At 42.0% G+C, this 24082-nt stretch overlaps 3 protein-coding genes and 1 long non-coding RNA gene across 5 annotated transcripts in view; 2 read left to right on the top strand and 2 right to left on the bottom strand.

Moving 5' to 3' along the window:
• Positions 1-666: 666 nt before the first annotated feature.
• Positions 667-9770, top strand: LOC119118321 (glutaminase kidney isoform, mitochondrial-like). Its single transcript, XM_037245260.1, has 18 exons — positions 667-971; positions 1158-1239; positions 2434-2555; positions 3318-3447; positions 3569-3648; positions 3725-3888; positions 4428-4486; positions 7800-7832; positions 7907-7965; positions 8051-8117; positions 8182-8232; positions 8348-8524; positions 8604-8735; positions 8800-8892; positions 8968-9029; positions 9218-9294; positions 9436-9499; positions 9601-9770. Exons 1-18 carry the CDS (start codon positions 769-771, stop codon positions 9755-9757), a joined length of 1812 nt encoding a protein of 603 aa, XP_037101155.1. The 5' UTR covers positions 667-768; the 3' UTR covers positions 9758-9770.
• A 1343-nt stretch (positions 9771-11113) lies between these two features.
• On the bottom strand, positions 11114-12549 carry spryd4 (SPRY domain containing 4). Of its 2 annotated transcripts, none has more exons than XM_037245323.1 (2): positions 12375-12549; positions 11114-11732 (listed from the first exon to the last, which is right to left on the bottom strand). In XM_037245323.1, exons 1-2 carry the CDS (start codon positions 12505-12507, stop codon positions 11155-11157), a joined length of 711 nt encoding a protein of 236 aa, XP_037101218.1. In that variant the 5' UTR covers positions 12508-12549; the 3' UTR covers positions 11114-11154. The 2 variants fall into 2 exon arrangements, with proteins under 2 accessions (XP_037101218.1, XP_037101228.1); XM_037245333.1 differs by having other exon boundaries at positions 11114-11699; positions 12375-12546.
• Positions 12550-13212: 663 nt separating this feature from the next.
• LOC119118344 (acid-sensing ion channel 1-like) overlaps positions 13213-24082 on the top strand; it is a 20620-nt gene continuing 9750 nt past the window's right edge. The window contains exons 1-2 of the mRNA XM_037245303.1: positions 13213-14078; positions 16353-16548. Coding sequence (XP_037101198.1) covers positions 13717-14078; positions 16353-16548 — 558 coding nt within the window. The 5' untranslated portion in view covers positions 13213-13716. The remainder of the gene's footprint in view (positions 14079-16352; positions 16549-24082) is intronic.
• LOC119118370 overlaps positions 15196-24082 on the bottom strand; it is a 19636-nt gene continuing 10749 nt past the window's right edge. Inside the window, exon 2 of the long non-coding RNA XR_005096706.1 lies at positions 15196-15416. This is a non-coding gene — a long non-coding RNA (uncharacterized LOC119118370). The remainder of the gene's footprint in view (positions 15417-24082) is intronic.

The raw sequence follows: 24082 nt of genomic DNA, 5'->3' as shown, positions 1-24082 counted from the left end.
TTGAGCACAACAAGAAAAAAAATGGTCTCAGTGTTGTGTAATAAATTGAAGTATTAGCTACAATTCAGTTGACCTTCCTTAATCAGTAGCTACGGATGTACAGCAATATCAAAATAAATACGTATAATAAAACTTGAATGCTCGTGTATTAAATTAATTGACAAACTTGAGAAAGAGGCCCTTTTTTGCAATAGTTATAGCTAGTTTTAGTCACTTTTATTGACTTACTATGTAGTTTCACGTCGTTTAGTTTTTATCTTATTTTGTGAATTTTTTCAATTTATTTCATGAGTTTTTGTAAACTATAATAACCTTAGTGTGGTGATTTTCATTGAACAATGATGTGTAGACATGGATCATCTGATTACAAAACCAAAATAGAATACGTGCAAATATTTGCAACCCACATCTAAAATTGAGATTGCGTAATCATGACTCAAAATACTTGCCATTTTAGTCTGTTGTCAAACCTCATGTGTATTTTGCAGTAGATAAAACTGCTGCTATAATATTTGACCAATCCGGATAATGAACGGTAGCTCAAAGTATATCCACTTTAGTCTCTGCAGCTGCTGTTGATTATTTACCCTGGCATCTCAACCATCACGCTGCGTGGCCCTGCCCCCTTACAGCAGCATGCGGTTGAAATAGCAGCTGCTTAGAACAACCCAGTGCACTGGGTACAGTAGTCTGGATCAAGCACTTGATGGGAGGGGGGAGGGAAATCAACTCCTTTCAATCATCAAGAATTAAGGCCTACTTATCACAATGCATTGTCTGAAAGCTCTGAGGACAGCCAACTTCCAACTATTTAAAAATGCCGGACTCACCACCAGAGTTGGAGCTGACAGCAGTATTTTGTCCAAGACGCAGCAAGCTGTTTTTCTGCCCTGTCGGGTCACGGCATCACCGCACACCCACAGAGCCCTTCATCAGCACACCGGTCCTGATGTGGACCCAGGACATACCAAGTAGGTCATCACAGGCCACACTTCTGTTGTTATAAATGAACACTTTTTGGTGAAAGTAATTTCACCATCTGGAAAAGTCATATACTATACAGTATCTATATATATTACAATAGGCCATGCTTTTCATGCTCATACTGTTCAGGGTGTACTGTATATGTCACTGTGTAATTTGTTTTGTGTAAATAGGTTGATGTCCAGTATGGAGGACCTTCTTTTCTACACCATCACCGACGGTAGGGAGATGATCCCCCTGTCGCAGTTCATATCAGTGAGTAAACAGCAACCACACATCGCCTGTGTCACATTGGTTTGACTTTTCCGTCACGGACATTCTGTTAATGTACACAAGCACATGTTCCCCTGCTGCCACTTGTGTTTCCTAAACACACCTCTGACATGTGTGCCAACTAACTTCAGGAGACATTCAACAGCCCAGTATAAAAATACATCTGCAGTTCAGCCAAAAGTCATGTGGTGTCTAAGTTTTTTTTTTTTTTTTTTTCTTGTGATAGATATAGTGGCGTTGACACGCTGGTAAAGGACACCACAGCCAAATGGATTGAGCTAATTTCTCATTATACTGAAAGAACTTTTAAAAGTATTTTTCCAAAGTGTCCAGTTGGACAATGTGATGTTTTTGTGTATTCCTTTCATTTATTGATCACATTATGTAAAATCAGATCTGGTGAACTTTGTGTCGACTTTCTTCCTTAATGGAACATTCTGGGTACCTTGGAGAAGAGACCCTTATGTACACAGTTGGTTTGCTCGCGCTCTTCGGATGACTGGATGTGTTTGTAGAAGTGATGCAAGTCGAATTAGTCAGTTCAACTAGGTGAGATTGCGCACAGACAGCAAACAATTGGCATCAGTGGTTGCAAAGACGCACGTTTGTTCTTGTTCTTTTGTATAAAATCTGTTGCTGCAAGAGTTTACACAGTCGAGGAACAGCTGAGATGATAATGTGAATAAATAAATTGTGTGACTTCATATAATCTTAAACCATGGAAAAAATATTCATATTTTGCCATTTTATTAAAATCATGTCACATATCATTGAATTGTTATTTTAGTATTTAGAAACACAAAACTAGCTAACTAAAAAAATGCAATGTTCTACAAAGTCATTCTTTTGACATTTTGACCTTCCATCCCATTCCCCCACCTCCTGAAATTTCCTTTTTTGCCATCCATGACGACTAATGCCCCTTGACCCCTCCACTCATGCTATGCCAGCTGAGCGAATCTCACGGCACACTATAACTAACTAACTAACTAACTAACTAACTAACTAACTAACTAACTAACTAACTAACTAACTAACTAACTAACTAACTAACTAACTAACTAAATACATAAATACATACATACATACATACATACATAAATAAATAATGATGATATTTCTGTATGTATATGTAACACATATAACCAGACAACTCTTCTTTTTTGGTCTGTCCAGGCTTTGCGAAAAACAGGTCTGTGGACCTCTGACCCTCGACTACGTGACTGCATGCGTCAGATTCGCAAGTTCACACTTGACTCCCTGGAACCAGCCATGATGGACAAAACGTTCTTTAGAAGGTATTTAAAGTGTCTTGGCTCTACTGCAATGCGCTCACGTGCTTCTATCACTTTGAACCCGTCGGTCATTCCGAGAATATGAAAGGATGAGTAAAGTTGCTGGGCTTTCTACGTTTTGAAGGTGATATTTAGGAAATGCTTTGGCGCTTGTGATATTTGAGGAGCAGAGACTGACAGAGACAGGCGTTTCGAGGCGACAGGTCTCACCAGAAACTTTTCACATGCTCAAGGGCCTCAAGGAAAGGCTGAGATCCATTACGTAACCACGCTCAACACTTCCATGTGCTAACAGATTGCTTCCCAACAAATGGAGCGAGAGAGAGAGAGAGAGAGAGAGAGAGAGAGAGAGAGAGAGAGAGAGAGAGAGAGAGATGGGAGACAAACTGGTTTTATGTGCTTTATTGTGTGTTCGTTTTTTAAATGTCTTTACATTTTCTAGCAGCTCAGGTTTGGAAGCGTTTGAAATATAGATTTTACCATGTGTTGTAAAATCAACTTGATGGTGAACCTAACCCATAATTCATAAGTATTAAACATAAACATATATTAACATATAACATAAAATACTGGCATATTCTATTATTGTTTTGTTATTAGTAATGATATTTTGACAACCCAATTTTAAAAAATCAGGGCAGATTTGTAATTAGCCATGGGAAATTTTAGTTGCATCTCTGATTGAAAAAAAATATTAAATATGATTGGCGCAATTCTTTCTTTCTGTGTTTTTTTTTTAACTTCAACTCTCTAATACTTCTGCAGGTGTGTGGGTAACAACATTATGCTGCTGACTAAGGCTTTCCGAAAAATGTTCATCATCCCAGACTTTCAAGTGTTCACTCAGAAGATCAATGAAATGTATGACAGTGCACAGCGTCAAGATGGAGGACAAGTAAGTAATAGATGAAATTTTTAGTACAGCTATCATTAAGAAAATTGTACATGTGTATCTAATGTAGCTAACATGCTAGCTAACAGGAAGGATGCGCGTCATTGCTTATGTCTTCACACAGGTCGCTAATTATATTCCTCAACTTGCAAAATTCAGCCCTGACCTTTGGGGAGCATCTCTGTGTACCATCGATGGACAAAGGTAACCATCTTCTTTCATCAAATACATGATTCTATTTGAAAATTATTCAGCACATGCTTAATTCTTCCGTGTACAGGCACTCAGTGGGTGACACCAAGGTTCCCTTCTGTCTACAGTCGTGTGTCAAGCCACTGGAGTATGCCATTGCTGTACATGAACTGGGCAGCGAACACGTCCACCGGTTTGTGGGCAAAGAGCCCAGTGGATTCGGGTTCAACAAACTGTCGCTGAATAAGGAGGGTAAACCAGATGTTATGCTCATTATTCTTTTTTACTTGAAAAACTGAAGCTGTATATGCAACCATATTCAGTTTAGGGCACCATCTGGCGCTGGTTTCCACCGTGGAGAGTATTTGCCATCTCGTCAAATTCTTACTTTTTGTGCATAATTTTCAAGATTTAATATCAAGGATCATCAGACAAATGTACAAGTATTTTGCTTTTTTGTTATAAATCATCATCTAGAAACTGCCTTTTATTTGTTCATTTGTTCACATTATCTTTGTCTGATTTTGATATTTGTTTGATGATCTAAAATATTACAGAGGAAAAACTATGCAACATTAGTCTGTATTCCCTGACAACTTCTGACAATGTAAACACGCTCTAAAATTTACTACCAAACAGTACAACCCCCCCCTCCCAAAAAAAAAAATTAAACCAGGTCATACAACTTTTGTTTTGCTAGATCCTGACCCATTACAACACATCTTGTGATAAGTGGTTACAAAGTAAATCTTTGAGGACGAACTGATAACATGCTGCCATTTGTTGTGCAGATAGACCACACAATCCAATGGTGAATGCTGGAGCTATCGTTATCAGTTCTTTAATAAAGGTAAACACTGCATGCCTGTCACCAGTAGGTTAGGTTTTTTATTTTTTATTTTTTTTTAGAAAATGTACCCTGGCCTTAACTTCTACTGTGCTATTTAACACTTTCAATTACAGGCATTGATATGATGCAATGGCGATCTGATTTCTTATGAAACATGAGTAATTTTGGTGACTATTTTTCTAACCCGGAAGTAAGACGCCTGGTTGGGCATGTATTTAGTCTGCAATAAAGCAGTAGCTCCTCACATTATGACGTCATACAGTGAGGTTCCGGTCATTTCTCTGGATTGGGCGGGGCTGTTGCTTAGAAAGCGAGCAAGAATGCTTCAAGATGAGTGAAGGGAGAGAAACGACACTGGTGGTGTTTTTGGTGAGGAATAGCATAAGTTAAATGTGGTCTTCATCCTGAAAATTCTGAAAAGCAAGCTGCAATTGAACCCGATGACCTAGTTGTTCATATCAGACAGATTTCTTAACCAAAAACTGTCTGCAAAGCCATCTTATTTGTATTTGTCTTGGCAAAGAGTCAGCAAACACCCAACAATCTCTTCTGGCCAGTCAGTTGTTGCAGATGCTGGACTTTGAACGTCACCGTTTAACTTGATGGACGACAAACTTACCTGTGGGCACAGAAAAACATTGCGTGTATTTGTTCCACCATTTGATGAATTTAGCTTAACGTTCACAGCTGACGAAAGTTAACTTTGGGTCAGTTGTGAGGTCTGTGTGGGAGGGGGGGGGGGCGTGGTGCTGCAGACCAATCGGAGCATCCACAGCAGTCGCGCCCTTGTCAGTTATGTATATTTAAGTGGTTGTATAAGGTAGAAAAAATGTGTTTAACTTATGCACTATGTACTGAATATTTAACTGAGGTGTACCAGGCAGCAGTTAATAAATATGACGTGAAAATTATGACGTCATGTCACCAGTCAAAGTACGCAAACACTGCCATCTATAGGACTGCTATACATCTTTGTTTCACTAGAACAGTGTTTTCCAACCAGTGTGCGGTGTGCCGTGAGAGATGTTCAGCTGTGCCGTGGGAAATTGTCCAACATTAAATACCGAGCGCATTGTAAACAGGATCGCCAAACCACAGATCAGTTAGCGCAAGGCCTGGTCAGCCACTTGCTAATCGTGCATGCGTGGCAAATCGGAGAATCTTGAGATTTCATGTTGTGGCATCGGCACATACTCAGTTTATGTGTGTGTTGCTGTTAGTGTTGGCTCGTGAGTGAACGATTCGTTCAAAAGAACGATTTTGTCTCAGTGAACGAGAGTGAACGAATCACTTCGTAAATCAGAACGAAGAAGAAAATGACGTCACTTCCCCTTCACAAACGAGTCGTGAATTGCATTTCCTGTTCACCAACTGAACGGATCTGTGAGTGAACGAGTCAGTGAGTGAGTGATTTGCATTTCCAGGGGTGTGGCACTTTTCACTTTCACTTAAGTTTTTCCCCTAATGAAGTGGCCTGTGATTAGGTACACCTCATGGACACTTCAACAGGTACACTACACGAGGTAAAAAAATAAATAAAGAATAAATAAATAAGAAAGTGTAGCGAACGATTCGGTGAACGATTCTTTTGAACAAAAATGTTTGAGTGAACCGATTCTAAAGATTTAGTTCTTAAAAGAACTGGAATGCACGAGTACAAAAGAGTGCAGACGGCCAGGAACTGCCAGGTCGAAATAGCTGACTCGTTAGTGCCACGGGCTCTCGCTCAGAAAGAACTTGGTTCGATCCTAGGTGTGGACATATACCTGAATGTGCTTTTAGAATTGGAATCTCGCTGCATATGCAAACAAATGCAAGTATTTATGTGTAAATACATAAGGTGGCCCCGCCCCCAAGTTGGCGGAGCAAACCAATGGATCACGCCCACTAACTAGGGGGCGGGGTGGAATCCAGTAGTGTAAGGGGCAGGGTGAAGAGAGTTAGGGTTCCAAAGTAGGGTTTAAAGCTAGGGTTAGGGGCGGGCCACCTTATGTATTTACACATAAATACTTGCATTTGATGGCATATGCGTACGCAGCGAGGGTCCAATTCTAAAAACTCATTCAGGTATATGCTCACACCTGGGCTCGAACTAAGTTCTTTCCGAGCGAGAGCCCGTATCACCAACCAGTCGGCTATTTCGACCATATTTCCCTAATAAAGTGGCCTGTTATTAGGTACACTTGAAAATGGCGGTGTACCTAATGGAGTGTCCGTGTGATTCCCTCGTTAAGTGCACCTGCGTGAAAAGTTTTAGCTCTGTAGAACGTGAAAATGACCCAAAACTTTTCACGCAGGTGCACTTAACGAGGGACTCTTGGAAAACATGTTGGAATGCGGCCCCGAGGACTAGAGCTTGACACCTGTGACCTTTGACCATGATATTTCCCTAATAAAGTGGCCTGTTATTAGGTACACTTGAAAATGGCGGTGTACCTAATGGAGTGTCCGTGTGATTCCCTCGTTAAGTGCACCTGCGTGAAAAGTTTTAGCTCTGTAGAACGTGAAAATGACCAAAAACTTTTCACGCAGGTGCACTTAACGAGGGACTCTTTGAAAACATGTTGGAATGCGGCCCCGAGGACTAGAGCTTGACACCTGTGACCTTTGATCATGATATTTCCCTAATAAAGTGGCCTGTTATTAGGTACACTTGAAAATGGCGGTGTACCTAATGGAGTGTCCGTGTGATTCCCTCGTTAAGTGCACCTGCGTGAAAAGTTTTAGCTCTGTAGAACGTGAAAATGACCAAAAACTTTTCACGCAGGTGCACTTAACGAGGGACTCTTGGAAAACATGTTGGAATGCGGCCCCGATTCTAAAGATTCAGTTCACTTAAGAACTGGAATGCACATCACTAGTACAAAACAGTGCAGACGACCACAGGCTTCCAGGTCAAAATAGCGACTGCATAATGACACGGGCTCTTGCTTGGTAAGAACTTGGTTCAATCCCAGGTGTGAGACTGTACATAAATGTGCATTTATTGTGCAATTATTATTTAATTAATATATTTTCAAAAACTGTCACTTTCATTTACAAAAGAAATACAATTTAAAGAATATTTTGTATTTATTTTTATTCAATTATTCGACTCTCCATACATATATAGGAATAGAACTTTACGTCTTTTGTTGTAATATAACTGATTTTAATATAGAAGCTGGTGTAACACTTAACAGATTTTTGTTGGTGGTGTGCCTCGAGATTTTTTTCCAATGAAAAGGTGTGCCGTGAATGAAAAAAGGTTGGGAAACACTCCACTAGAACATAAAGTTTTTACGTTTGTCTTTTTTTGTTTGTTTCTTTACAGCCTGATTCCAAGACAGCAGAGAGATTCGACTATGTGAGCAAAGTGTTTTTAGTTTCATTCACTGTGTTTCCACTTCCCGCAATGGCATCTGCTCACATCGTTTGCAGGTAATGGACTTTTTGAAGCGTACAGCGGGATCAGAGTATGTTGGCTTCAGCAATGCAACGTGAGTATTAGGAGTACCTGCTAGCATTTTATTATTATTAAAATTATTAATTATCATTATTATTATCGCTGTAATGTGCTCACAGGTTCCAATCAGAACGGGTGACGGGCGATCGGAATTATGCAATTGGTTATTACCTCAAGGAAAAAAAGGTAAGTTTGCTAAGTTTGTTGCTTTTATTTCCAAATGAAATACTAATTTTTTTTATACTTGTAGTGCTTTCCCGAGAACGCTGACATGATTGATGCCCTCGACTTCTACTTTCAGGTGAACGTATTTCCGACTCTGTAGTGACTGTTGCCATATTAAATCAAATGTATTGATTTTGAAGAGCTAAGTCTCAATGGACCGATACATACTGTATGAGTTCTTTGCATCCCAGCTGTGCTCCATCGAGATGACGTGCGAGTCGGGCAGCGTCATGGCGGCCACGCTGGCCAACGGCGGCATTTGTCCAATCACTGGCGAGCGCGTGCTGAGTACAGATGCGGTTCGGAACACGCTGAGTCTCATGCATTCCTGCGGGATGTACGACTTCTCCGGACAGTTTGCCTTCCATGTGAGACTCTCTTTCAAAGGGCTCACCCACAAGAGTTGTTTCTTTTCCATAGATGGGGCTTGTTTGTTGTTCTTTGCAGGTGGGCTTGCCCGCTAAATCTGGGGTTTCGGGTGCCGTGCTCCTGGTGGTCCCCAATGTCATGGGTATGATGTGTTGGTCTCCCTCGTTGGATCGTCTGGGGAACAGCGTGCGAGGCATTCATTTCTGCCAGGTACATTGCAGATTTATCGATGGTCCTCAAAAAAAGTGATTGATTCAAATATTTGTTTCGTAAGGAGCTAGTGTCTTATTTTAACTTCCACAATTACGACAACCTGAGACATTTCACCAAGAAGCACGACCCCAGAAAAGGCTTAGGTGACGAGCCGGTGAGTTCGCAGCCAGGTTGCATCTGGTCTCAAGATCAAAACGTCTTCATCTTCATTTCCCTGTCCATCCTTTAGAACCAGTCCATTGTAAACTTGATGTTTGCGGCCTACAGCGGCGATGTCTCTGCTCTAAGGAGGTACCAGAAGGGTTCTTAATTTTCCCTTCCAAAAAAAACCCAAAACGTTTTGGAACCGTTTTATTTCAGGAATAAAAATGTGTTTTGTTTTGTTTCTCAATTTCAGCTTGACCTAAAATAAGCTTTCTATTGAGTTTTTCCTGGCAAACAAAGTCAGTGTTTGTGTCCCATCTCTTCTTGACCTGCAGGTTTGCTCTTTCTACTTTGGACATGAATCAGAGAGACTACGACTCTCGAACAGCGCTCCACGTTGCTGCCTCAGAAGGTGGCTCACTTTTAGTCTATCCATCCATTTTCTATACTACTTGCCCTCAGGTCAAGGGTAACTAACAGCTTACTAGTCTGCGCAGGGTACACCCCTTAACTAGTCTCTTATCTGACACTTCCACAAACCTTCTTCTTCTAGGTCACATAGAAGCTGTGATCTTCCTCACTGATGAATGTAAAGTGAATCCTTACATCAAAGACAGGTAGATGCAATTTACAATGTACTGTGCATTCATTGGTGTAATATTCAATAAAAGCCATCACCCAAAGATTTTTGGTCTTCTGGCATGGTGCTCATTGGCAGATGGGGGAACACACCTCTGGATGACGCCAGGCAGTTTGATCATCACGTCATCGCCACCATTCTGCAGCAGTACCAGCTTGCGTACAGTGGCGGGGAGTCGGCCAGCTTCAAGGAGGAGCGGAAGACCACCATGGACACACTGAACATCATCAACTGAGGGACCAGACCAGGATCAAATGTAAAGCACTTGAAAGGAAGCAGCAGGGTGACTCAGATACGGGATGAATGCTGGATTTTAGATGTAATTTGGGCAATTTATGCACATTTTCCAGTCAGAAAATTAGGTACACTTGGGCATACAAAAGATCCATGAAAGCGCTGTGGATCATGGAAAGTGTAGTATAGAGTAACGTTGCACAATATTTTATGGTACTGTACTGTGGAGGAAGATTTAATTTCATTTGTGATATAACATGTATAAGTTTACGTGCTGTATATACTAATTGTAGGAGTTGAGCTTGTTTCAATAGCGATAAAAAGCCAATTCCATTCAGGTAGTTTTATTTGTCCTCCCTGAACAGATAATGTAAATCTCAACTTGACAACATTTGTGATAAGCTCAGGATAAGGAATAATATTCTGAACTTCTGTTACGCACACATTGTTACTTCAAACATTTTTAGTAGCTTCATTCAGGCTAAGTTTCATTGAAGTGTGGCAGAAGACAAAATCCTTCATGTTGTTCTCTTGTATAAAAATGACACGATGATGTGAAGAAAACAAAATTGAAGTGATGCTGTTTTAATAAACAATATACAATATTAACATAACCGTGTGTGTGTGTAGCACCAGAAAAGTTGATCAACGCATGGCCTGATCAACATTAACAAGCTGCGTCAAAATTGATTTGACAAGCCTCACTTGTAAACACTAATATATGAGACAGCATTAGATAATTACAAAATTAATTTATGGACACAAGTAAGGAATTAACAAAATTGGCTCTTGAAAGGAGACTTAATAATGTTGGATGTTATCCTGACTAACAATCCTATTGCATGCAAGCACAGCGCTCTTGACTTCCAAGTGCCCCAAGTTACATTTTTTTTTTTTTTTACTTATTGGCAGAGCTAGAGGGGGGCCGTGAGGGCACTGGCCACCCCCCCTTAAAATACACTTGGACCACCCCAGGTGTCAGAGTAGATAATTGACTTTTGAGTGTTCCCCAATTCTTCCAGTAATTATTTTCTGCATTTCCACCCATCCCACAAAAGGAACATCTAATGAATCTTAATCAGTGTTTTCTGAATAATATTGCGGACCATCTGAGATAACCTCGCCCCCCCCAAGGGAAAAAATCTTAGCCCCATCAGTGCTTACAAGCAGTTTCTTAGTCAATGATACATAACCCAGAAATTGAATGAGCAAGCTTCTGATCCGCTGACTAAGTGAACTGAGAAGCAAAATTGGACGATTAAGGCACTATAATGTCTTCGCGTGTTAGCGAGGTGAGCTATCAAGTTAGCATGCATGTCATCTTAACACACAGCAAAATGCTTGAATGGGACACTTCGTTGAAATCACCCAAATCAGTCCTTTGCAGGCCTAATTGCGCTATCCCTCGAGACCCTCCGGCTCTGTCAAACCCGAGTGCGTGAGCAGCTCCCCATCCCAAAGTCCAAAGGCAGGGCAGAGGGGAATCTTGAAGCGCCCCCTAATGGAATGAACGATCTTTCGTTTCTCAATGTCGACCAGCCCCAGAGTGGCCGCTTCGAAGTCCAGCAAGATGCCCACACGGTCCGCTTTGCCCACCAAGGTGACGGGAACGATCTTATTGTTGGTCATGGCAAACCACTTGCGCTGAGCATAGCCAAACACCCATGAGGAGCTGCTGGTACCCACGCAGTCGTCGCGGGACATCAGCGCTTCGGCCACGCCCACGCGAAACTCCTGGGACCTTTTGACCGTCACCTCCCAGTAGTGGCGCCCGCCGGTGATCTTCTCATCGCCAAACACCACGGCCCAGTCACGAAAACGCTCGGGGTTGTCTTGCGTGTGGCTGGGGTCCAGACCCAGCATGCGATAAATGACGCCTGTGTCTTTCTTGAAGAGGTCCAGACTGCTGTGAGCTGTCTTCTCATCAAGGCGGAACTGCAGGTCTGCAAATGGGCCAAATTTGCTTTTACTATTTGCTTTGGGCAACAGAAATTATTTGTCAAATATTTTATACATGAACTCTTTTGTTTGTTTGAAGTCTGTTAAAAACTCATTTTTCTCTCTCTTTCGTTCTGCCTGTTAATAAATTAAACCCTGAATCAAAATATATTCATTATTATTATCATTACTCTTATCATTATCTTCATTATTATCATATTTATAACTATTAACCTGGTGAAGATAACCTTAGGCACATGAGAAAAAACGAGGGCATATTCTGACTCAACGCTATAAATCACCTAGAAAGGTTTATTTGCATCTTTGATAAAAAAAAAAAAATCCTAATAATCTGTTGACCAGTGTAAACCTTTCTTTTTTGTATTAGAACGACTAATATACTCACAATCCACGTAAATGTGTTTTCTAATCTACAGTACTAAACAATAAACAACAGGAAAAGATATTTGAAATGCGTCGTTTTGAATCAGAATAAAAATTTTACGCATCAGGTTGGGATTAAAAATTAAAAGTTTGCAAAGTTATCCAAGGCGCTGTGCAGTCTCTTACCACTTCCGTCGCGTTCGAGCGAGAGAAACATGAGCGCCTACTGACCTCCGAGCAGCTTCGAATTCCAAGTTATCTTTTTTTGTGTGTGCAATTTTGAAATGTTCACTTACTGTTCGCAGGCGACGTAATGAATAGTCTTCCCGCCGTCCAGAGAACAATTTTTGGTCTTTGTCTCGCTGAAATAAAGTTGACAGTTCGTCCGGCCAGACAACACAATCGAGCAACGCTGCCCGGTAACGCCATGTTTACTTGCTCATGCGCTCTCTTCGCTTCCGTTTTTCTCGTAAACCAAGACTAACTGACGTTATCGCCCCCTGCAGGCACGGGGGAGAATAATTAACAGCACCATGGACAGCGACATCGCAAAATCTGTGGCGTCAATTTTGCAATCCGGAAGTTCCAAAACATAAGAACGGAACGCGCGCTAAATAATAAAATTCGTCGTATGTATAGTAAACTAAAACTCCTAAAAATAAATAAATAAATAAATAAATAAATAAATAAATAAATAAATAAACAGTCAAGAGTTCATTGCTAAAACAATACCAGTGTTGACATGTCAACATGATGAAATGTACTATGAGTTATTATGACTGCATCTGTTTATATTATGTCTAATATTCCAAGCAGGGCCAGTGCCCTAGATAAAAAGACTTCATTGCAATATCTGAAACTTGGATTATAAAGACTCTTATGAACTTTCAAGAATCCTGATTATTCGGACACTTGCACACAAAAATTAATCACCACGTTGTTGTTGTATACAACTTACAATGTCACTCTTGTTTGGGTTTTTTTTGGTAGCAAAAGTCACATATAGAAGTGTAATTATGGAGCTATGTGATGTAAATTTCTGGTTAAAAATTTCTGGCTATTATTAGTCTGTTCAAGACCTCCGCCACTGCTGCTATTGCTGTTTACTCAAACACACAAGAACGCGTACACGCAACCCCTTGCGCACACACGAAACCTCCCGACTCAGCAGCGACCGCAACAAGCAAGCGTCTCACACGCACGTCCGGGAGGAGAGAATCCGGACGTGAAAATGTTCTCCTCCAAAGAGACACTGGTGGTTCTAACTCTTCTCAAATGAGCTGATTTGTCTGGAAGGATTTGCAAGTGTCTTGTTTTTTTTTTTCGTGACGTGCAGACACCACGCGCGCTCCACTGCACACAGAATCGACGATCAAACGTGCAGCCCGATTTCGTGCTGCGTTCGCTGCACTTGACACTGACTCTTTGTGCTTATCGGGACTTTTTTGTCTGGTCACACCCATGTGGGTGGAAAATGGCGAGACGACTCCGTGAGTGGTTTTCTGCGTGTCTGCACCTGCGCAGGTGGACGGTCGGCGCCACAGGTGAATGAATGAGTGAGTGAACGGAGGAGTGGGTTGAAGTACGCGGTGACGCTCTCGCTGGCATCGAACGTTTGACCTGCACCGCGGCGCGACGATGGACCTCAAGGTGGAACGGGAGGAAATGGACGGCGATCACCCCGCACCGATTGAAGTTTTCGCCCATAGGTCCACCCTGCACGGCATCTCGCACATTTTCACCTACGAGCGCTTCTGCTTCCGACGCTGCCTGTGGCTCGTCGTCTTTTTCGCCTCTCTCGCCGTGCTGCTTTTCGTGTGTGTGGACCGGATCCATTTCTACTTGGAGTATCCACACGTCACTAAACTGGACGAGGTCGTCAGCCCGATCTTGACGTTCCCCGCTGTGACTTTCTGCAACCTGAACGCCTTCCGCTTTAGTCGCGTGACACGCAACGACTTGTATCACGCAGGGGAGCTGCTGGCGCTGCTGAACCACAGGTAGCCTTCACTTACTTTGCAGTACGGGCGGCTCGCTGGGCAGCTCCTTGAATTCAAAGCTCATAAAATAACTTTTTTGTGTGTGTCTCTGGTGACATAATTCCAAACACAACAATTGGGTCACTGTCACATTTCTACCACACATCAAGGATCATGCCTATTATTTACCAACGAGCTTAGGGTTAGTTGTTGATGCAGTGGGGGCGGGGTGAGGCTTTGGGGGGGCTTGCGTGTGCTTCAGTTGGCAGTAGCCCCCACCCCCATCCCACCCAAATATTTGGGACTTAAACTGTGGAGTCCGCCATGGTGATGCAATCCAATTGAGACACTTAAAATGTCTGATTTCAGCAAAACAAAATCGGGTGTGTAATGTGTTTTATAATTGTTTATCCTTGGGATATTATGACAAAAGCAACTTTTAAATGACACCTGGGTTGTTTTGTTAGTGTGGCTGGGCTCACAGGAGCGAACAGAAAACTCTTGTTTTCTCTGATCACAAAATGTGGCAAAAGCCGTGAGTTAAACGTTCATGCATTTAAAATCACCATGTTTGCAAAACCTGAAGAACAGATCTCAGGGAGGAAAACAATGTCCTCTTGTTTCTGGGATGTTCAAGATGCAGCTTACCTGCTAAATAAAAGAAGAGTTTGAGTTGAATATTGTTCGAGCAATCATTTCAGTGTGTGAGATCATGCACAGAGGGCTGCCTGAACACACAAAGTGGGAGAATGCAAAAGTAGCGAGGCAGCTTGCGAGACTTGGAGTTGTAAACTCCATTTGCGTGTCGAGATCATACCACTGAATCAGGACCAGAGCAGCTTTTTATTAAGGTGTTATTATTTGGAATGAATGTTTGAAATTAGACTGTGACATCGCTGCCAGCCACCACAGGGAAGGGGTGATGGTATTGTTCACTGTTCCGAGAAGACTTTCATAGAAATGCTATGAAGGAATTTAATGAGGTCAAATTTGACCCGACCCTGTCAAACACTTTCAAGATCAACCTGAACAGAAATTTAGTTCTTCCAACCTCAGTGACCTTTTGACTTTACAATGATTTTCTGCATGAATGGACAAGACGGCGCACTTGAAGAGAAACCTCTCCCAGAATAGCGAATGATGTTATGGCTGTGTTTTATTTTTCCATGCCGCCAGTTATCGCGAACAACAATGAAGGTTAAATATATTAGAAAGAGAAACGTAGCTCGGAGCTTGAGGTGACGTCATCCTCTGATGAGCTGCCGCTGCAGTGATGTTGACAGTCTGGTGGCGGGCGGCAGATTCAACTTGTATCACCAATCTTTGAAGGTCTGGATGCACACCACCATTGCACACTTCCTGGGAGAAAAAAAAACACTCAGCTCAGAAGCATAGCTAACACTAGCTCATTATCCTGCTTAAGAAGTGAGGCAATTCAAATGCAGGTGGAATCCGAGTAATTCAAGTCTGTTTGAATGTCGTATTTGTACGAAAGTCCGCAGCCGATGCATGCGCGGCTATTCAACTCGCTTTTGATGCGAGGCGCTGCGGCCAGAAATTTATGAGCTCCATTTGATGAAAGGAAACCTTCCCGGGGCAAAGTATAATGCCGAGGGTGATGTGGGATATTTGGCTTCCTCGCTCAGTTCCTCGGCTGGCATTTAACACGGACCAATGACGCCTGGTGGCTTGTGCAAGACAAATATCAAGACATTTCACTGAATGCCAAATTCCTGAATCCATACTGTGATTATGTGGGTGACAGATTACGATTACCTCTCAAATATATAATAGGGCAGGAAACCACGTAGGCTAAAGCCGAGAGCTACTGTTATTAAAAGAAAAGAAAAAACGATTGCGACATACAGAATGTTTCTATGAGGGGCCGTTAGGGATTAACTTCTATTTCCTGAAAGCTATTGATCTTAAGTTTTTAAAACAAAAATGCAAATGCAGTGTATATTCTTTTAATCATTGGGCTGATTAATCAGTCTTTTTTCTGCCAAAATTTGCCATCAGCCTCAAAAATAAAATGAATCAGTTTGGTTTTGACAGACAAATTTAGCTTAACAAAATTCATGTTTTTTTTCTTTTCCTCAAGCTGTTTGACAACTGGGGAGCAAGACAACAAAATGAACTTTTAATGGGTATTGTCCTACCTGGAAGAAATGTCAGTACTGGAATAAAATTTGATTTTTATGACTCCTTACTGCTACTTGGGTTGAATTTCACACAATTGACTTCTAATCAGGCAAAATGATATCATTTCCATCTCTAAACGATGGTCTACTTTAGGTATGAGATCCGAGACGTGCATCTTGTGGAGGAGAGCGTTTTGGAGAGCCTGAAGGTCAAATCGGACTTCCACAACTTCAAGCCGCGACCTTTCAACATGTTGGAGTTCTTCGACCGCACCGGCCACGACATCAATGACATGTTGCTCTCCTGCCACTTCCACGGCACCGAGTGCAGAGCCGACGACTTCAAAGTGGTACGTTTGGATATCATGTGATCTTTTTTTTATTCTTGTGAGTATGACTATAACTTTATTGATACTGTCATGGGAACAATGAAAATCAGGTAGTAACATTTTTCATTTGAAATCCCACAGTCTGAAAGTTGGATTGATGGTATTGATGAAGCGATAGCCGGATTACAAGCTGGTTTGCTGAAGTGTGTTTTGAAGATTTTACTCTGTTGTATTTCATCACACAACAAATACATTTACATTTCTGGAATTATAATTCACGGAGTCCTTTTAAGTTCTGTTGATCTGTCGTATTTTGCTGCACAGTTTAGTCAGCCCCTCCGGTCCTAAGCAAATGTTTACACCTGTCTTTTTCATCTTTTCAGTGTTTGCCTCCTCTGTTTGAGAGTGAAGTTCTGTATAATTAAGCAGTTGTGGAGAGTAAACGAAGTGAGTAGCCTGTCTACTGCGATCATGACTGAAGAGAGACATGCCTGTACTCGAGTGAAATTGCAAGGCAACAATAGGACAGAAAAGCCCTTTTTTTTGTGCAACAATCCAGACTAGGTAGATCCACTTGTAAAATTACTCACTGAGCTCAAGCTGGGGAAATGGTTGTTGTTGCTTAGAGCTGTGAAAATTAAATCGATTAATCGGCAACTATTCGATTATCAAATTAATCAACAACTATTTTAAGAATCGGGTAATTGTTTAGAGCCATTTTTAAATCACTAAACAATATCAAATAAACAACAATAATTGGTTAATAGACAGTAAAAGGGGGCATAAAAGATTGTTTTCATTTCCATGCAAAATACATTTTTAGCCGATTAATGGATAGTATAATCGATTCTAAAAATATTCAGTAGTGACAACCTGATAGTTGTTTTTGAATATGAGCAAACTGACACAACATCTCTTCTTGGGCTGTGCCCCGAAGTGGTTGAGTGAGTGGATGAACATTCCCCTCATAAAATTTTAAATTAAGGGATGAAACTGGAGGTTGTTTTTTTTGGGGGTGTTTCAATACAGTAAACTCAGCTCACAACACAGACAGGACTCTCCAGTAATTAAAAAAAAAAAAAAAAAATCCTAAACTGTACCATTGATAAAACTGAGTGATGATTTTTCTCCAGCCTGTATGTAAGTTCCTTCATTTGTTATCAGCATGACTCAAAAACGACTTTACCAATTTTCAAGTAACTGAAGCAGTGTCAAGATGAAAAGATTTTTTTTATTTAGAGAATAAAGGAATTGGGACTTATTTTCCTGTTCGCTCGGGGCTCAAAAACGGACGCTTCGTGCCATGCCAGACTCGTTTAAGAAAGAAAACTCCAGTCATGCGCGCAGGTAGACTGCACTTCCTGCTAGACTTGCACTTGCCACAAAATAGGGACTATAATGTTACTAATTAGTACAAATTGTAAGATTAGTGATTAGTAGTATCAGTAATCAGTGACTGGGTATCAACGTACACCAGCTCCACCCCACTTGAAATTAAAATTGAGCCAAAGAGCAGATGTGAGGTTTGGGCTGCTGCCGTGCTGAGTTTCCCCTTCGATGTGGTTCACTGATCAAAAGTCTTGAAACTTTAAGACTCCTTAACCTTTTCTTCTCATTTGAGACCAATGTATAATTGATGTGAAGAATGTGAAGGTACACTGGCAGCCTGACGACTGTGATCAAGCCATTCCGGTGGGCTTTGAAGAAAGCGCTGCTCGGTAGGAAATTACATCTGTCCACAACGCAGAGGGAGAGGGGAGGGGCTTCCCCCCAGAGCATTATGGGGCCTTTATTTCCCTCCGTAACTACCCTTTGTTGCCTCAATCTGTGCAGAGTTCTCTCCAACATGGACTCTCTTTGAAGACGCCTTAGATGCAATGCATTGGTAATCTGTTCATTGTTTTGTTGGCGCGGTGCTGGATGAATGAAGAAAGACGGGCGTCCCGATTGATTTTTGGTGTCGAGATCAAAGGAGGGGGGGGGGGGGGGGCAAAGACGCTGATAGAACATTTTGAAACATTTGCATCGAGAATGCTGAGTCCAAGCGAGATGGATGGTCGACTTGCATGTTAAGCTTTTTCACCTTGAAGCTAGAAACTGTCAAGTTTCACAATGTGTGGAGTAGGAAGAGGGTAAAGTTGAGAATATGCAGTGGATGGATTGGAAATGTTTTTGGAGCATGATGAAATATTAAATCGCAAGGCCAAGAAAAGTCGGTCGTTTGTGAGTTTTGTCTTTGTTCCTACTGCCAGTTCCAACTTCTCTTTTTTGTCAACTTGTATCCAGATGAAGCCCCAACAGCAGAATGAACTAAATTCCATATTTGCAAATCAGATCCCAAGCGCATGCGGGGGTGGGCATGAATTAAGATTAATTCCAGACGATATCAGATCCATTTGTATTCATTCTCTCACTTCCCCGTTTATGTTCGCAATTGCTATTTCCCCGGAATTGCTTACAGCAATAATGTCGTAACCGCAGGCAGCGAGACACGTTGCTATTTTTCCCATTTGATTTTTCAGCTGTATTAGCATGAGGTGAATCCAATAGACTTGTCGACAGAAACAAATGTGAAATGCTGCTCGCTGCAAAGCGGTCATGAAAAATATAGTCTTTAGGGATGAAATAGAACCACAAAGGTTGCATTTCAACGCTGTGATGTTTTTGCACATACTCAGCATGACGCGCAGGTCTGGTTTTCAGTTTGAGTGCTCTTCAGCTCAAAGTGTTTGGCCCCAGTCGGAATCATCTCATAACAAGCCCGTAGCACCCGCCGGCAATCTCTGCCGTTGCTTGGAGATGGAAGTGAAGCACAATCCTTGGAGAGGGAGCCTTCCACTTCCTTGATGGTTTGAAGGGACAGATTTGAAAAACTGCCCAGCGGCTTGTGGGTCAGCAACGCTCCTGAACATGCTAGCATCGTCCAAGTCATGTCACCTCTTGTGTCCCCTGGTGCCCTCTCGCCAGCTTCACTTGCATTCCTACTTAGTCGAAAGCCCTGTGCAGCGAATCCCTCACGTCAGCCCCCATGGGCATGACAATCCTCATTATGTTTTCATGTCAGGCTCTTTACTCCCTTCCTTCCCTCCCTTCCTTCCTTCCTCCCTCCCTCGCTCACTCTCATGCTTTCCCCTTTGTTCTGCACATTCGGGTGCTGTCCCCATTTTCAATTAGGAGTTAAGGGCTTTGCAGGCAGATAAATAATTCTGAATGAGTCCAGCTATTCTTTTTTCGTACCGCTTAACGTGTAGCTCAGCAGACCGCACGTGAAAGGCGGACTACATTGTGGACTGGTCCACCGTCGAGTCCCTGAGACAGACCACCATTCAAACTCACATCCCTGCCACTCCGCCTGCAACAAAATCAAGCCAGTAACTTTTTACTCATAGTGAAGATATTAAGCAGCAAATCTTTCAAACGACCTCGTTAATGTTCATTTCTCAGCACGCACTTTGGTGATAAACAAACAAACACAGGTGGCGGATTAAAGTCATATTTGCCACACATGCTGAACTTGGACTATTTAATGCTGACCACCAGCAAAGAGTCATCAGGAGCTGAAGTAACCACATTTCCTAAATCAGCAGGTGAATAGTTTACTCAGGGCTCATAAAGGAGACTAATCTTATGCGCAAAAGACATTCGTCAGCGGTGGGACTATTACATGTAGCAGGAGTTGAAATTTGACTTCACCAAGCATCTTTTCAAAAAGGACCTTGAGAAAGACTGACAGTGCTTGTTTCATTGATTTCTTTGTGTTTGTTAATGAAACAAATACAACAAAGTCTTTAGGGGAAGATTAGAAAGTGTTCTTGGTGACAGTTTAAAGTTTAATTACAAAAAAAATTGTGAAATACGACAATACACAGTAGGACAGCAAGTCAGCAGGCAGGTTAGCTCTGTTAGTTCAAAGTCACAGTGTGCTTTTAACTCATTCACTACCGTTGACGGGAATAGACGTCAAACATCACTTTGTACTCGGCTGGCGGTGACTGAGTTAAGTTAGTCGTAGACTTGTACAACTGCTGGTCAACAGGGAAACGTGTGGGTGGAGTCATGGCCACTGTTGACCCAATTATGCTCAACTTGAAGGTCCTGGAGATCATTCCATGTTGTTAAAAGGCGGACAGCCACGCAACAACTTCGTGACTCCGGCTGGTTTTCTAGACGGATCAGTAGTGCCGCTTCAGCACGCTCTATTTGCCCAGGCCGGTGAGGGGATGGCGGGGGGACGAGGGGGGGGTTGCTTTTTATGAAAGCATTTTGGACCGAGTGATGCTGAAAATAGCTCAAGTGGTCTGCATTGCTCTACCCATGGTTTATTCATCTTGAGGTTTAGTGCAGGTGACTCTGCAAGTCCAGGCTCTGTTTGCTAGCTTCAGTGACATGCTGACTGCAGGAAAGCGGGCAGACGCCCAGATCCCACCTCGCGTCACCTCACCTCAAATTCAGCTCGATCGTTCTGGATGAAATCAGCCACAGGGTGACAGCGTGGAAGATTCCAGTGGCCGGCATGATGAGTTTTTCCTGTTTATCCCCGCTGAGCGTTGCCAAGGTCACCACGTCAGTCTGAATCGCAATCATGTGCTTCAATATTTCACACTGTGTGAATGGGAGATCACTTTAATGACATGCAGTAACAAGCCGCTGGGTAAGAGAGTGGAAGGAATGAAGCTTTGTAGCGGGAATTTAAGGGAGAGAGTAACAACATCTGTGTGGTTAAAATGGGTTACCCAGGCACGCATGTTGTTTTTCTTCTGTTGAGACTTTGGGAGAGGGAATTACAGCTTGTTTTGTTTTGATTACAATCACTGTACAAAAGCTCCCCGTGTGGGAAGGTGGATTTAGTGACGACAGACATTTGCAGGAATAGGTACGGCGAATTTGGTGCACAAAAACTGTAGACCAAATGTAGGCAAGGAAAGAAAGAAGATTCAGCTGCAGGCGAAAATTAAAAGTTATAATTAGGATGAGAATAGGAGGAGAAAGCATCGGGAAATAAGGACATGGCCCGGCTCTGCGCGCTCATCTGACTCGGGGATAATGAGCGACTTATTTTATAATTCAGGAAGCGCCATCCCAAAATGCTGGCTTACATTAAATGATCTTTAAATGTTAATGCGGAGCTCGGCGATGTCAATAATTTGCCGAGAGCTGCTACAGCGCACACACGGAAAACAAAAAACACACAAGATAAAATGCGGCGGGGAGCGGTGGCATTCGGCAAGAACAACAACTGCCTCGTGAGAGATTATCTGACACACTGATTAGTATTTCTTCGATGTGCCCTTTCACTTTTCTATGGGCTTCGGTCTGGCAGTTCCTCTGCAATTACTGAGCGAATCTATTCACTAACTTGGCCTGTAGCCTGAGTTTGGCCTACTGTTATTTTGAATCTTGTCTCTGGGGAAAATTCAGACGTGCCCACGGAAATCCATCTTCAGAAGTCAAATGATGAACGTATGCTCCACAACCACATGGGAAATGAAAAGCATCATTTCCTCTCGCTTCGCGGCGATATGAGGAAAAATAGGCATTAGCGGCTAATGAGTGATGCTATGACTGCCACCTAGAGCAGAGGACATCAATCACTGCAGCAGGCAGCCACGCTTAGCAGCGGCAGGTCCAATTGGCCGTCACGAAGATGAAGGTGGAACCAAGATCACGTCGTCTTTTTTCTAAGTGCGTCCTTTGAACGCACCTGTTTAAGGTAGCTGAATCTCGCTTACTATGCACCTCCAGTCTTCAGTCACCGCTCCACCTCATTTACGCCCTTGTGCTTGAGTAAAAAGGAAATGGCATTGCACTTTGCCACAGAAACTGAAAGAACAAGGTTGAGAGAAATGTACGTGGTTTTTGCTCTGATGATTCAGTTCCTTTATTCGCTTTATGTCTCCGCGAAGCTTTTCACTACCGAGGTGAGTCAGATTGAAAATGATGCGACCGAAAGCTGCTCAGCTGTGACCAATCTCCTCACTATCCAGGGACAACGGGGACAAAATATCAGTCCTGACATATTGCAGTCTATAAAGTTTATGGGGTGAATTTGAAAGCAAACAGACACATCAAGAAAATGATGGTGAACATTTGGAGAAGAGGAAGAGGTCGCAGAGGTTCAGAACGTGGCGGCTGAGTGATTGCTATGGCAAAGGTCAAAGTTCACTAGTTCAGATTCACGGTCAAATCAAGTGAACATCTTCAAGTGCTCTGATGAGTTCTGTCACAGAGAGAAATTATGCGCCGGGGGTAGAAGGTTAATTGAAATATGAATAACTTTAGACAACAACCTGCTTGGTAGGTCATTTTGTAATCACAACGTTACCCCTTTTACTTGCAAATGAGTTGCTCCTCATTATAACGTTATTGTTGCCTAGCAGCATGGGGGTGATTTCTGTTTGTGAATGTGTGTCTTTTTGAAGTTGTTGCCACTTTGTGTGGTCACCTAGCTCCGACTCATTAATGCCGGTCTTGTTTTAATCATACGTTGATGGAAAGGGAACGAATTACGTTTGAGTGGCATTCACTGTGGAGATCATTAGCATGAAAAGACACACAAATGAGCTCCACTGCAAATGTTCATATTTAGATATACAAGGAGCGACTCTCACCTTTATTATAATAAGGATATATGGATAGAATTTCAAACATAGAATTATTCAGATGAAAACATCATGCTATTAAGACATCCTGGCACTGTTTTAACTTGTTTCTTCTTTAAAACATATTTTTTCTGCTGAAAAATACGTACAATGGCCAAAAATATAACCACAGACTATGAAAATGGAATGAAATTAATTGATGAATAGATTTATCATTCTGTTACTCGAGGGGAAAAGAGCCAAAAAACAGGAGTGGCACAAGAAAAGTGAACGTTCGCATGATCGATTGAAACACTGGAATACTGGCTCACTGTGAAAATGCTTTTGAGCAAAGCAAAGAGAGACAAAGAGCCAAAATTATAAATGAGTTCATTCACAAGGAAACAAAAAAAGACACCGAGGGGGAAGGAACGTGCTAGAAGGTGACCTGAGACTCAGCGGGAAGTTGCACCTGGGTCTCTTTTACACGGCACACGATTCCTCTTGCCCCGAAGCTTGTTTTCATTTTAATTAATTCATCTATTTGCATTCAGAAACAGTATGCGAGTAGCTTGGCGGTCCTAGTTTTTTTCCTCTGCAGAATGTGAAACTCATTTGTTAGTTTTATTTGTGCTTTTATTAATTAATTCCAAATAATCCTAAATTAGAGTGAGTTATGTTTTATTTTTAAATTGAAGTCATTCTTGGAGACTTTTCAACCCCAAATAAAATAAATTAAATTTGAATGAATGAATGAATGAATGAATGAATGAATGAATGAATAAAACATTGGTTTCATTGAAATTGTATGTATCTAGAGTATGAGTGGTATCATACTCGTATTGGTATCAATCTGAAAAAAGTGGTATCGACCATCCCTAATAATGCACAATTAATTTGGTCTCTGAGCCTGGTTCCTGCGTTTGCCGTTGGACTGGTTTGTACTACAAAATGGCCAAAACATCAAATAGTTGTAC

Source organism: Syngnathus acus, chromosome 2, assembly GCF_901709675.1.
Source record: "Syngnathus acus chromosome 2, fSynAcu1.2, whole genome shotgun sequence".
NCBI classification, from domain to species: Eukaryota; Metazoa; Chordata; class Actinopteri; order Syngnathiformes; family Syngnathidae; genus Syngnathus; species Syngnathus acus.
Note: the sequence above shows the minus strand (reverse complement) of the source record. Positions and strands in the feature narration are given on the sequence as shown.